This window comes from Musca vetustissima, unplaced genomic scaffold (genome assembly GCF_032173495.1).
Source record: "Musca vetustissima isolate MV318-11 ecotype Yass unplaced genomic scaffold, APGP_CSIRO_Mvet_v1 utg39693, whole genome shotgun sequence".
NCBI lineage: Eukaryota > Metazoa > Arthropoda > Insecta > Diptera > Muscidae > Musca > Musca vetustissima.
The window spans coordinates 61,773-77,011 of NW_026886442.1; the positions used below are offsets into that span (position 1 = coordinate 61,773).

Sequence of the window (15,239 nt, forward strand, 5' to 3'; positions counted from 1 at the left end):
ATATTCAAAACAGATATCCCATTCCGTTATTCAACCCTTCTTTACAAAATATCTAGTTTACGAACAGACCTAATGTTTCATATTCTTATCAGGCAACAATGATTAGCCATTTTTTTGTTGCTACTGTTGTTGTTATTAATTACACATTTAATTTTCCATTATGATATAATAGATTTAACGTATATTTGTTTCCTATAATGTAAGAGAGATAGCATGATTAACGAATCGTTGAAACACCTTATATGTCACTCACAAATTTCAGATCCTAGGTTGTTAAATAAAATAAGTTAAACTGATTTAACAATGTTAGTAGATTTTGTAAAATAAGTTCATTGCGCTCGCATAAATTTATATCAAATAGAAAAAGTGCGGATATTATCACGAGACAGAGGTTGATTTTAATTTAAATTGCATAGATCATCAATCTAATTGGAACCAACATTCTGTATCCCTTATTACCCTATTCTATTTTCTTCAAAATCCCACCTCTAATGAAATCTCTACAATGACAGTGACAAGTAAATTGAATATTTTTCTTTACGATTAGATTTTTAATGATCGATAGTTTTTTATTAACGAAGTAGGCGGAAAACATTTTTATGTTATCGGTGTAATAAAATGGATATTTGAAATAGCCATACATTAGTATATTATTATTTGTTTTTAAAGGCAAACTATGATTTGCATGCGTTCAGAGGTTTCAGTGTACAAAGTTCATTCATATTTACTTTGTAGTAATTAAAAATATTTATATGAAAAATAGATGTATGTTTTAGTAATGTCTCAGGCAAAGACAGGCTTTTTTAAAATATATATTTATAAATTGAGGCTTCAAATAATAATAAATAATTTATTATATAATATATTGCATTATTACAAATGAAAATGAGTTAAATTTAAAAAAATGGAACGGAAACATTTTTGGGATTTTATTAAACAATACCATTTTAACATTCGATGCTCCTATGTGTCTCTCATCTTTGGCTTTTATAGAACATAAATGTAAAATCGTTATATAAAATTTTTAGATTTTACTTTCAAAATTTACAAAATCTGAACAGACTTTTCACAAAGCTAATATGGTCCAACAACAATTGTCCTTGAGCGAGTCTACTGAAACTAGCCGAATTCCATGGACAGACGAATGAATATTCAGAAAGTATTCCAGGTATATCATCAAATTTTTGTAGGAAGATTTGACACTCAATGAGAACCTAAAATATCAAATTAAAGCCAATTTGATTCAAAAACCTCCCCAAACTATTCAAGACCCCCAATCAATTTATATCGAATACGACAATCTTGCCCAAATGTGCTTAATAATATCTTAACATCTATTAATTTGGAGGGGTCAGAAACTCTATAGTTCGAAAAAAAAATCTTAAATAATGCAATTAGGATATGTAATGCAGTGGCCTAACACATAACTATTCTCAAGTCTCATATCCACTAAGAAATGGAAATAGGATGGTTTGCTACCCAATCATAATCAAAATACTCTACCTAATTTTAGACCCAGACATTTTATTCGAAAATACTCTATCGTGTTTTCAACAGACGAACATAGAATGTTAGACCTAGAATATTATTCTGATCAAGATTATATGTCTACTCTCCTTTAATATTTCCATGTGTTGAAAACGGAATGACAAATATACATATTCTACCTTATGATTATATGTCTACTCTCCTTTAATATTTCCATGTGTTGAAAACGGAATGACAAATATACATATTCTACCTTATGATGAAGGATATAAATACATGATTTGTTTTCAATTTGATTGAATGACTCATAAACGGATATTAGCAAGAAAACCGGTTTCCCCAATAATAACAGTGACTCAGGGAATGTAAACCTTCATATGAATTGATTATAAATACATACTATGATATGGAAATAAACTTATTGTAGCACGTAAACCAAATTTAAATATTCATTAAACTTCATAAGCATATAAAATTATTTAAGTTTTAAAACAAATATGCATTGAAATTAAAAACAGCTATTATTTTTTAAAAACAAATATTTATCTTTTTATTAACTATTTCCCATAATTGTTCAATCGGATTTAGGTCCGGTGATTGTGCTGGCCACTTCATTACTTGAATATCTTCTTTTTCAAAACAATCTTCTACAAGTCTTGAGGTGTGTTTCGGATCATTGTCCTGCTGAAATTGCCATAGCAGTGGCATATTCCATTCCCAACATACCATTCAGTAATCAAATCTCAATACCACTTGAGAACAAGCTTATAATAATAGTTGTTCTTAAGCTTCTTTTAGTAATATTAAAAAAATATTGTTAAAATGTGAATTCACAAACCGTTTTCAACTATGCTTGAGAAAACATTTGTGTACAAATGTTTCCCAACTGCAAGAATAAGCTTTTAGTAATATTACACAAGTAATTGTATCATAAGGGTTCCGTTTTGATTTTTCTACAGTTATTAATAAACATTTCTCAAGATTTTCTCAAGACTTTAATGCTTGTGTTGGTAAGCTTAATATAATATTATTCTCAATACTTTTGGTTTGTTGGGTTCTACATGGAAGCATAACACTTTGCAAGATTTCTTCGTACATGAATCTATCCATAACCCCACTTTTTTGTGTATGGGTCCTAGTCCATTTCCAGAAAGGCAACCCCAGACCATCACATTACCTCCCCCATGTTTTACTGTGCCTTGGCAATATCGTGGATCTAACCTCTTATTTATTGGTCTCCCTACTCTCTTCATTCCTTCAGAACATTTTAAATTAAATTTTGATTCATCCGAAAATAAAACTGCGTCCAAAACTGTATAGACCAACTGATGTGTTCTTCGGCAAATTTTATTCGAGCTTTTCTATTTTTTCCCGATATGAATGGACTTTAAGTCCAGCAGAACGTGCTCTTCTTTGTACGGTTCGACTGCTTATACTTAAGTTGAGAGTTTCTACCACACTCGTAGCTGATTTATTATTATTTTTTGAATTCTCTAACTATTCTTGCATCGTCTTTCGATGTAGTGGCCCTTGGGCGGCCACCGCAGTGAGCAGTTTCGAGTATTCCGGTTGTTGTAAACTTTTTTATAATGATTGATGATTTCGGTAAACCATACTTTATGCAAATATCTTTTTGTGATAATCCGTCTCGAAAATCTTTAATTGTTAATTTTTTGAACTGTACGTTGTATTTATTTCACGCCATTTTACTTTAACTTTAAAAATTAATAAAAACGTCACTTCATTTCGTAGGTAAATATTTAAAATATTAAACGATTAACAAGAGCTAAAAAACCTTGGATCAATGCATTGTTTTAATGATTCAACTTGCGTTTTCTCATAAAATTATTTCACAACAATGACTATCGCGTTTAAAAGAACATCGGTTGATTTTATCATGGTTACTCAGCAATATTTCGTTTGCATTTGCTGATTATTCAAAAGAGGCTTTAATTTCAACCAATCTCAAAAAGATCAATTTTGTGGTAAAGCTAATGTTGCCTTCTAGAATTCCCAAATAGTCTATCAATAAAGAAAATTAAAGACCGTTTAATGTCCATTATATCTATCCTTAGCTATATCTGTCCTATTCAAAGGTCTAGTATAAACACCCGAATTGCTATGCTACTGTACAAGATGACCACTTATATATGCAATTATCTTGGCGAATTTTTTCTTACCCTCACAATTCTCAATTTATAATTCTTATTGGAAATGAAAAATTATATTTTTAATTAAAATTTAATTCCTGAGAATTATAATTATATAAGGATTATAATTTGTTGTGGCCTTTAAATATTTTGGGTCAAGTTCAGTCATTGCTGAACACAATATCTGCCACTAGTTTCAAATGCAAACATTTTAATTGCTGTGTGGCTGCACTTGGATTGTTGTTCAACTTGGAAATTCTAAAAATTAACTATTTCCGGATTTCTACCCGCCAGTTTATATTTGCTCCAATTACCACAAAAACTCCTTTTATATTGAACTGATGCCTTTTAAAAATCCTTCCATGTTTAAATCCTCAATCAACCAGGAAGTTATTTATTTACATTTTTGTTTTCCATTTTCTATTACATCGGTTGGTTGGTAGGTACCTGTAAGTTAAAAATATTTCGATTAGAAACTTTTCATAATATAGATTTTATACATACGGGGGTTTCCTACCATAAGCTGCGTCGTGCATTGGTATAGCTCATCCATTGTGTCCAACATGATTCATCTTCAACCCCCGCTCCCTTCCCCCCACATTTATTCACAATTTTTCCATTTCTTGTGCGTTTTCTTTCCCAATTCCCATTTGAAAATAAAATCACTGTTTTTTTTTTAATTTTTTTGTTTAAAGAATTGAACAAATCAATTGTTCAACTCAATTTTATTTTAAAAAATTTAATTTCACAATATAGATGGTAAACTTGTGTAGTTGCGTATCTTTCACTTTTTCACACCAAGCGATTTACAAACTTAAGCGTAAACATCACGTTGCACCTTTTCCCAGGCAGCCATGGGTCCATGTTCTGGCCTGTATTTAACGTTGCAACCATCGGGTTCCAAACGGTTTTCGTCACGCAATTCTTCGTAACGCTCACGATCGTACTTGGTGAAGCCCCACTTCTTGGAGACATAGATCTTTTGGCGACCGGGGAACTTGAACTTGGCACGACGGAGAGCCTCAATAACTTGGGCCTTGAATCTGTCGCTGGAACGCACCGACATGATGGGTTGTCCAATGCGCACACGGGCGACGGTACCTTGTGGCTTGCCGAAAGCACCACGCATTCCAGTTTGGAGCCTATCAGCTCCGGCACACGATAACATCTTGTTGATACGGATGACGTGGAATGGATGCAAACGCATACGGATGTGGAATTGATCCTTACCGCAGAATTTCACCAAGTATTTGTTGCAGCAAATACGGCCTGCTTCCAAGGCTTCGGATGAAAGCTGTTCATATTCGTCAGACACCAAATGCACGCATAGGGGGAAATCTTCTACGCCAGCCTTCTTTCTGCCCAAATCGAAGATACGGATCTTGGGATCGGGTACACCACGACAGAAACGGGATTTTGGATAAGGCTTGTTTTTACAGTAACGATAACATCTCGCTGGACGGCGACCCATTTTTCCAACCGAACTTTACTCCGTCAGAAAAAGAAAGAAAGAAATACAGACGGAAGTTACTGAACACAGCAGTGGGAAGTGTTCGGAACTGTGTTCAATAAAGCACATTTTTTTGCACTTGTAGATAACAAGCAGCGCCGCGCACAATGTGGCGTGTGTTCATTGAACGTATGTGTGGGGCGTAAAGCGTAAATGACTGGTTGATTGTTTACGCTTTGCTGTGACTATATACGTCGGGCGATTGTACAACAGAGTATAAAATGAGATTATGGGAAAGAAAAAATTAATAGAAAAAAACATTAATTTTGAAAAGGAAATTATCAACTAAAATTATTATAAATTTTTTAAAAGTATTTAAGGGATTATTTTATACTGGAATTGAAAAAAAATTACAGCATTTAAACGATATTTATATTTAAGTATTTTTGAAAGAAAAAATTAAGTCTTGCGAAAAAGAGAAGTTAAAATGACGTTAAGTTAGGCCATGCCAAACTTTTATACCCTCCACCACGAGGATGACATTCAAAATATGGATTGGGGGCTCCTATGAATATGATTACCTAATATGGGGGCTGGCATTTGATCACTTTGAGTAGTGAAATCTTTTTAATTAAAGAGAACTAGTATGTGTATAAAACGTACATTTTGATTTATTTATAAATATATAAAATGAGTTAAAAAGTTATTAAATACGTCGAATCCATATCTTCAAGCAAATAATGCAAACCACAAAACAAAATTGAAAATTTATTAAATTACATTCACTTTTTGTAAAATGAACAAATAATGAAAGGGTGAATTTTTTTATATTGGGGAACCTAAAAAAATAGAACCCAAAATATCAAATTACAGTCAATTCCTTTGCAAAACATCCAGGAATTCAAAAAGTACCAAAATTTTATAATTATATTTTTTATGGAAATTTGTTACCCAAGGCTGTTAGAACTCAAAAAATGAAATAACAGATAATTCGATTGGAAAATATGTCTACAAATCCTGAATGTACCAAAAATACCTTTTCTAAGTATTTCACTGAAATTTCATAACATTTATTAATTTGTTTTTATTTACCAAAATAAATATTGATCAATGTTTTTAAAGAAAATAGATAACAAAGATGACAGATTATAGAAATAGATGCCAGATAGAGGACATACATTTTATAGATGACAGCCAGTTAAAATAGATGATTGCGCTCTAAAAAAGAGAACGTATGCTCACCTTTATTTCTTTAAAGTACATTTTTGTATTTGAATACAATTATGAAAATAACCACCTAATATATGGGTTTTTAACAAATATACAAATATTTAGGTGAAGTGTTGTCAAACGTTCCTCTATATTAATTATTTTCCAAATATTTTTTAGCCTAAAATTACGAATAAGCTTCACTTTTATAGACCAGTTTTTTTATTTACTACACCCATTTTTTATATTTTCTCATTTATATATCATTACACAAACTATAGTGTACATGGAGAAGACATTTTCTGAATTTTTCTATACATGAAATATTTTATATATTTAAATTTCGTTTTTATTTCGCTTTTTTTTTTGTCAAGCGTATTTTTTTTTACTTCAAAACGCTGCATATTGTCCAACGTATACATATGTTTACGTTTTATACGCTTTGTTTTCAACGTATGCTTATACGTTGTCATTTACTTAATGAACACAGCTCAACTGACAGAACACTCAACACTGCACTACAGTGATGTCAATCGATTACCGTAGCAAAAATCGCTAAAAATTAAAAAAAAACAATATTGATTTTTATTATGAATCCTTTAGAAAATGAATTAAAGTATTCATTAAAGCACAAATAATATTTTAAAAATTATGTACTCCTTGGCAGCTTTAGGTTATGTTTTTAATACGTATATTAAAAATAATATAATATAATATAATATAATAAAAATAATATTTCTAGTGTCCTTGTTTTTAAAACATGTATGACTATTAAGCTGTATATAAATTAAGGTTATACGGCATTTACATGAGGATTTATTTGACATATATTCAAAGTAATTGACAATTTAAACCCACTGGGTTAACCAAATCCGGTAAAATGTAAACCTTTTTTTTGGGTTGAATAAGGCAATAATTATTTCACCCACATATCATTGTTAATAATACGGCATTTACATTAGTTAGTTACTTTATAAGGATTTATTTGGCATATATCCAAAGGAATTGAAAATTTAAACCCACTGGGTTAACCAAATCCGATTTAATGTAAACGACCTTTAAATAGTCTAAATAAATTAAGTCTTTGTCTATTTTACTTGGCCCGTTTATTTTTCAAACCTTAAAAGCTAGCCCCTCAATATTTTTATGACCACCATTTCAGGCACAACCTTTTCATAGTTTTTTTTTTTTTGTCACTCCATCAGTTGTTTTGTTTGTACGTCAGTTTTTAATAATATATGTATGTATATCGATATGACAGAATTAACGTTCACCCATATTTTATTAAAAACTGACCTACAATACTTACATTAATTATGACAAACATCATTCCATTTTATTGACCTCCATTTCATTTAAATGTTATTGCTTTTGACCCTTCCCATATAGTGAAATATTTCCCATTTTCCTTGATAATTTCCTCCTCCAACATTTCCTACATATTTTATTAATATTTGTATTTTTTCTTTTTTTCCTTGCAGTTTGTTAAATTTGCCAACATTAATGAGGACACACCCTCCTATCATCGTCGTTATGACTTTTTCATTTCAAAATTCTCTTCCATGTGCTATGGGAATAATGATAATATCGAACTGCGTGACAGTATACGATTGGCTGGCATTAAAGGTTTGCAGGGTGTGATACGTAAAACGGTCTCCGATGATTTGGTTGAGAATATTTGGGAAAAACAACATATGGAAAAAATCGTACCATCGCTGTTATTTAATATGCAGGTGAGAATTATGAAATATTGTGGCAATTTTTTGTCTGCCATTTTTTCGTTTTTTGCTTTCCTTATTTTTTGAATTGCTTTTTAATTAAAAAAATATGCAAATTTTATTATGCACTTAGCCATAAAATTTAATATTTATATGAAGACAGTGGGGTTAGAATGGTTAATTTGAAAATAAAAAAAACTAAAAACTCAAGAAGTGAGATTATGATATTTTATTATTTTTAAAAAAGTTGATTTAATAAAAAAATACAGTTCTATTAATAAATTCAAAATAAATTTGATTTAAATAAACTTTTCTAACCTCACTTTTTTCCCAGTATCCTTATATATCAATATTTTTTTAATATACAATATTTGAATTGTTGAAATTGTTTTATTATTCTGTATTGTTGTTTGTTTCATTTTTTTCTTTTTTGTAATTTTATTTGAAATCCAAATTATTGAAAAACACAAAAATTTAAAAAAAAAATGCAATTTACATGCAACAAATTCACAAAATAATATTTAAATATTTACCCAAAACCGAATTTTCTTTGCTTTCACACTTAAAAAAATATGCCACAAATTAACAAACACACACATGAAAATACACTTGTCTCGTCTATAATGCGTGATATGTACACACACACAGTTTGGCGTTAACGTTATGTTTGTGAAGAAAAACATGTTGGCGGTAATATATAATTAATACAATTTATAAATTTGTTGTTAAAATAATAATAATGAAAAAATATAATTATTAGATGTTTTGTAGAAAAATAATTAATAATAATTTTGAAATCAAAATATAAGTTAAATGCTAATTTTTTTATACTTTACCCCACAAATTTAGTCTGGCGATTTGACACCGGTGGAAGATGCCACTGTGGTTACCCCACCCGTCTTGGCTGAGGAAGTATTGAGAGAATTGGTTGGTCGTGCCTCATTTGGACATATACGCAGTGTCCTAAAACCCTTGCTAACGTGAGTTTTAATATTTTAATTTATTTGAGAACTTAATTTAATTTTTTTTATTTTCCCCCTGCAGCCACTTGGATCGCCATGAGCTATGGGTACCAAACACATTTGCCATACACACATTCCGTATTGTTATGATTTCCATACAGCCCCAATATTCGTATACTGTTGTCGAAACCCTTATGCAACATTTGGATAATAATTTCAAATCATCGCCCAAGACACGAACCTCTTTGGCTGTGGTCCTTTCGAAAATTATTGCCATTGCAGCGGGTGAAAGTGTTGGCCCTTCAGCCTTGGATATTATCAATAATCTATTGACCCATTTGAGAACTAGTGTCAGCACTACAACTGAAATAACACCCGAAGAATCACAATATCAAGAGGCTCTCATTAATGCTTTGGGTGAATTTGCCAATCATCATCCTGATTATCAGAAAATTGAAATTATGCTTTTCATTATGAATACGGTACCGGATCTCTCGAAGAAAAGCAAAGGCGATCAAATGTTACAAAATATCCTCTTGAAATCGCTACTTAAGGTGGGTACACAATATAGTACCACCTCATTTGAAAAAGCATTCCCGGCAAGTTTCTTACAACCATTGCTGAAAATGGCCCGTGCGCCCCATGATCCCACAAGGATTATTGTAATGCAAATATTCCAATCCCTATTGGATAGGCATCAAAATGAAAAGGTGCTAAGTACGGTTAGTATTAAACCGTATGCTGCCCTCTCCCAGGAGACACCATCGCGTTCGGATATTATATTTACCCACAAATATGGGGCAAATATTATGCAGGCCCTCATTGATAGTATGGCATTGTCGGAGAAATTGGATTCGCTGACATCAAGTTATAATACGGCTGCATTACTTATTGTGGAAATGGCTTGTGGGGAAACGGTACAAGAGTTTCTACTATTTATATTGGGGTAAGTTCTCCTCACCCCATATTTTTTTAAAATTAAACTAAAAAAATAATCCTCTTTCGTATTTCTTTTTCTAGTATACAACAAGTCGCCAACACCTCCGATGAGTTGAGTAATATCCACAAATGTTGCCTTCAAATTATTGCCATTGCATTGTTGACCCTAACCGCCCGGGTTACGGGCATTAATAATCTACTCGAATATGCGCAAAAAATCATTGAAGATCGTAAACAAGAGGCTACCTATTTGCTGCCACCTCTATTGGATACAAAGAAATCGAACAAATCCTATAATTTAAATTTACCCCATTTGGCCATTGATAAAATGGCTCTGGCTGAATGTTTACAAAATGCTGGCATGGATTTCAATCGTTTGCAAACGGGTGTACCGTATGCCCTCAATCAATCCGATAATCCAGGTCATCGTCATTCATGGGTCGAGTCGGTCAGCAGCAATCACATGACTCAACGTAACAGTTCAGCTGATTTGACAGCATATAATGCTGATGCGGATAGTATTAGCAGTTCACCGGGTGTATCGAAGGTTAGTAAGGGGGGCGGGGAGAATGGATTTATATTTATGTGAGGGGGGAGGAGGGGAGTAAAAGGTTTAAAATTAACCTGAAGAACAAATAAAAACTAATATTTATTTTGTTTGGTATTTTTTGTTATCATTACAGAAGGCCTTAGCTCCTGAATATACCGTTGATGCCATGAAACGTTATTTGGCCGAACCACCAGAATCCGTTAAGAGAGAACAACAGGAAAAACAAAAACAAATTGTTCGCGCTTTCCGTGAAAGCGATTTTGAGGATCTTATGAAACGTACTGAACCGAAGGTAAGAAAAATGGCTGGAATTTAACACACAAAAATTAAAACCGAATTAGGGGATATATATTCTATATCCCATATATCCCACAATCCCTCGTGGACATAAATGGATCGGACTAGTGCCCTTAAATTAATTAACTACGATGGGTAAAAGAAACAAAAAGTATAAAGTTACGGTGCAGGGAGTTAATAAACCAGTACCGGCGGCAATCATTGGTGAGGTCACAAGCCACGTGTCGTCGAGATCAAGCGATTGTGATCCGGCTGTTCTAGGTGTGGATGCCTTGGCACCTGCAGCTGTATCTGTTACAAGTGCATCAATTTCGAATCCGAACGTTGACGACCCGGCAATTCTATTTACAAACGAGCAAGTCAGAACTGATGAAAATCTGTCTCTGGCTGACAGGACTGTAGTTCTGGGAGGGAACGACCTACACAGGACTCTTAACGCTATCCGCGATAGTTTAAAGGAACAAAGTAAGGAAATCTTCGACCAGTTAGACAGACTTACTGAACTGTCCTCTCGAGAACATCCTGCCTCTTTAGATAATGTTTTGATATTTGTCAATCAAGTTTTTCTGGGATTAGGTCTTGAAAAAGTTGTTGTTGTAGCCCACTCACTTTTTGTACAGAGTGGGGGTGAGATGACAGTCGTTGGACAAGTAAGACTCGGGTAGTTTCAGATCGTAAAACCGACTGTTGGATTTAAAAAATCCACGCCTTTTTTACGCCTTGAAAATATTCTTCAAAAAATCCACGCCTTTTGTCAAGGCCTTGAAAAATATTCTTTACAAAATCCACGCATTTTTTAGGCCTTCAATAATATTCTTTAAAAAAATCCACGCATTTTTTAGGCCTTCAATAATATTCTTTAAAAAAATCCAGCCTTGAAAAATATTCTTTACAAAATCCACGCATTTTTTAGGCCTTCAATAATATTCTTTAAAAAAATCCAGCCTTGAAAAATATTCTTTACAAAATCCACGCATTTTTTAGGCCTTCAATAATATTCTTTAAAAAAATCCAGCCTTGAAAAATATTCTTTACAAAATCCACGCATTTTTTAGGCCTTCAATAATATTCTTTAAAAATCCAGCCTGGAAAAAAATTCTTTAAAAAATCCAGCCTTGAAAAATATTCTTTAAAAAATCCACGCCTATTTTAGGCCTTCAATAATATTCTTTAAAAAATCCAGCCGAACGTTGACGACCCGGCAATTCTATTTACAAACGAGCAAGTCAGAACTGATGAAAATCTGTCTCTGGCTGACAAGACTGTAGTTCTGGGAGGGAACGACCTACACAGGACTCTTAACGCTATCCGCGATAGTTTAAAGGAACAAAGTAAGGAAATCTTCGACTAGTTAGACAGACTTACTGAACTATCCTCTCGAGAACATCCTGCCTCTTTAGATAATGTTTTGATATTTGTCAATCAAGTTTTTCTGGGATTAGGTCTTGAAAAAGTTGTTGTTGTAGCCCACTCACTTTTTGTACAGAGTGGGGGTGAGATGACAGTCGTTGGACAAGTAAGACTCGGGTAGTTTCAGATCGTAAAACCGACTGTTGGATTTAAAAAATCCACGCCTTTTTTACGCCTTGAAAATATTCTTCATCCACGCCTTTTGTCAAGGCCTTGAAAAAGACTTTATAGGCCTTGAAAAATATTCTTTACAAAATCCACGCCTTTTTTAGGCCTTGAAAAATATTCTTTACAAAATCCACGCCTTTTTTAGGCCTTGAAAAATATTCTTTACAAAATCCACGCCTTTTTTAGGCCTTGAAAAATATTCTTTACAAAATCCACGCCTTTTTTAGGCCTTGAAAAATATTCTTTACAAAATCCACGCCTTTTTTAGGCCTTGAAAAATATTCTTTACAAAATCCACGCCTTTTTTAGGCCTTGAAAAATATTCTTTAAAAAATCCTCGCCTTGTCTAAGGCCTTGAAAAATATTCTTTAAAAAATCCACGCCTTGTGTGGGTCCTTAGAAAAATATTCTTTAAAAAATCCACGGCTTGTCATAGGCCTTGAAAAATATTCTTTAACAAATCCACGCCTTTTTTAGGCCTTGAAAAATATTCTTTACAAAATCCACGCCCTATTTTAGGTTTTGAAAAATATTCTTTAAAAAATCCAAGCCTTGAAGACTTTTTTAGGCCTTTAAAAATAATCTTTAAATAATCCATTTGAATAGTGTTCTTACATCTCAAATCTGTGTATATTTTACTAACATTGTCTTTTTAAATTTTTTTTTCTTTCCAGCACGATGTCATCCAAAATCGTTTGAATGACCTCTTCAATTCCCTATCAATTGACAACAAGACTCCACAGAATGCCACTAACCAAAATGAGAAACCGATTTATGAAACCAACTTTCCCGAATTATTTTATTACTAAAAAAAGAACAAAAAACAAAATAACCACACCACCATCATACCCTATATACTACTACTCTATATATAAAAAAATGTTTATATTTAAAATGTTAAAAAAAATATTTATACAAAAAGAAAAAAAAAACTATTAAATAAAAATTGGCTTTGTTACTTGTTTTTCAAAAAGAAAGATAACAATAAAATTGTTATATTTCTAATTATTAAGAGTATTACAAAATTTAACAAATTTTATATACATATATAATCCTCCACCTCTCTTCCCTTCCTCCAACACTCCTCCCTCTTAGTCAAAACATAAGCAATTTGTTTTTTTTTAAATAACCCACAAAACAAAAAGACGAATTAATAATAAAAAAGATATTTTTCTGTTTGTTTAAGGCACACGATATTTCCTTATACATATAATAATAAAAAATATATACATAACCTTTAAAGCAAACATATACCTATACAGATATATACATTATAGAATATTTAAAATAAAATTAAAAAAAATAATAATAATTATTAGCTAATTTGTTTGTTAAATTGAATTGAAAGAATTAAAAAAAAATAACAAATACTATTGTATTGTATTGTAATTTATATATAATTTTTATGTTTGTTTCCTATATATATAAAAAGAAGGTATGCAGGTGTTATCATCCCTTTTTATAAGTTGTTGTTCATTGTATTTTTTTTTATTTAATAATGTTTTTTTATTATATTTACTGAAAATAATAATTATATACATAATAATAAAAACAATAATGTTTTTTGGAATTTATTTATGTATTTCTTAAAAAACAAAACAAAAAATAAAGAATAAAAATTAAAAAAAAAAACAACCACCCTCTAAACAAAACGTGTTTTATTGAAGTTTAAAACCAGTCAGTCTTAAAGCAATCACTATCAAGAAAAATTAGATGATTTTGTGAATTTCAAATAATGAACAAAAAATTGCAATTTAAAAAATCTATTTTATTTGTAAAAAAATGTAAAATGTTTTTCTTAATTTATTTTTATTATGAAAACATTTTGAATTCTTGTTTATTTTTTTTTTTTGAAAAATATTTGGAACTTTGGAGCACCATTTACCATTTAAATCTAAACCGATTTTTACGAAACTTAGCACACATCATTCCAGCCTTAATTCAGTATGGGAGCTATAACTAAATCTGAACCGATTTTCACGAAACTTAACAAACATCGTTCTATACTTAATTCAGTAGGCTATGCCAAATTTCGTGCAAATCGAGAGAGATACAGGGACTTTGGTACACCATTTACATTAAATCGCGCGAAAATATATATGGGAGCTATATCTAAATCTGAACCGATTTTTAAAAAAAACTGATACATACTTGTTGTTTTTTGTATTTCGTTTGTTTATAAATTGCTTATCAAGTCTCAAAGGTTATGGTGGCATTTGACATTTGTTCTTGTGGTTCTTCTTCGATAATTGCATTTGTTGCCGGTGACGTCATTATTTGTTGTGTATGTGTGTGTTTGTTTTTTCTTCTTAATTTTCAAACAATAATCCCAACTGTTTGAGTTTTCAAGTTTCCTTTAGTTTTTATCTTCCATGCTGTTATTGTTGTCGGTTCCTTGGTATTGTTTTTGTGTCTATCCTCTAGGCTTTTTGTTTTGTTTCCTACATATAATTGAGCATTTCATTCTTTTGTCCTCCGTATTCTACAGCATTCACAAGATACCAGTGCAAATTTTCCGTTCGAAAAAATCTCAAATATGTATCTTCCGTTTCCAGTTGTCTTCATCCAATAGCAGTCGCTTATCGTTTCCTATGCAGCAATTCTTTTGTGTGTTAATTTTTTTGGTTTTGTTTTTGTAGTCTGAAAGAAAAGAAATTTGGTTTGATTGTTGGATTATTTAAAAATAAAGAGGAAGTTTAGACAGTGGTTTAAATATTGTAAACATATTTTTAAATAATATTTAGAGTATAAGTAATCGCAATGCTGTGAAATGGCAATAAAAAACATAAATATGAATCCTGTTGGAAGTCCTCTATCTAAAGACACATAACTAAACAGAATTTATGTTGTTGGAATAAATAGAGGACATATTGTACGTCTTGTTTCTAAATAATAATA

The 15,239-nt window shown here is 31.5% G+C and overlaps 2 protein-coding genes across 3 annotated transcripts in view; one reads left to right on the forward strand and one right to left on the reverse strand.

Moving 5' to 3' along the window:
• LOC133333948 (protein EFR3 homolog cmp44E) overlaps positions 1-13,165 on the forward strand; it is a 28,489-nt gene extending 15,324 nt beyond the window's left edge. For both annotated transcript variants that reach the window (XM_061542258.1, XM_061542259.1), the window contains exons 4-9: positions 7,779-8,030; positions 8,865-8,995; positions 9,060-9,923; positions 9,998-10,463; positions 10,600-10,758; positions 13,016-13,165. In XM_061542258.1, coding sequence (XP_061398242.1) covers positions 7,779-8,030; positions 8,865-8,995; positions 9,060-9,923; positions 9,998-10,463; positions 10,600-10,758; positions 13,016-13,150 — 2,007 coding nt within the window. In that variant the 3' untranslated portion in view covers positions 13,151-13,165. The remainder of the gene's footprint in view (positions 1-7,778; positions 8,031-8,864; positions 8,996-9,059; positions 9,924-9,997; positions 10,464-10,599; positions 10,759-13,015) is intronic.
• On the reverse strand, positions 4,427-5,169 carry LOC133333946 (large ribosomal subunit protein uL16). The gene has a single exon (XM_061542257.1). It carries the CDS (start codon positions 5,107-5,109, stop codon positions 4,453-4,455), a length of 657 nt encoding a protein of 218 aa, XP_061398241.1. The 5' UTR covers positions 5,110-5,169; the 3' UTR covers positions 4,427-4,452.
• Positions 13,166-15,239: the final 2,074 nt, after the last annotated feature.

Coding starts and splice junctions, on each gene's coding strand:
- LOC133333946 (XM_061542257.1), bottom strand. CDS start 5,109: ATGGGTCGCCGTCCAGCGAGATGTTATCGTTACTGTAAAAACAAGCCT.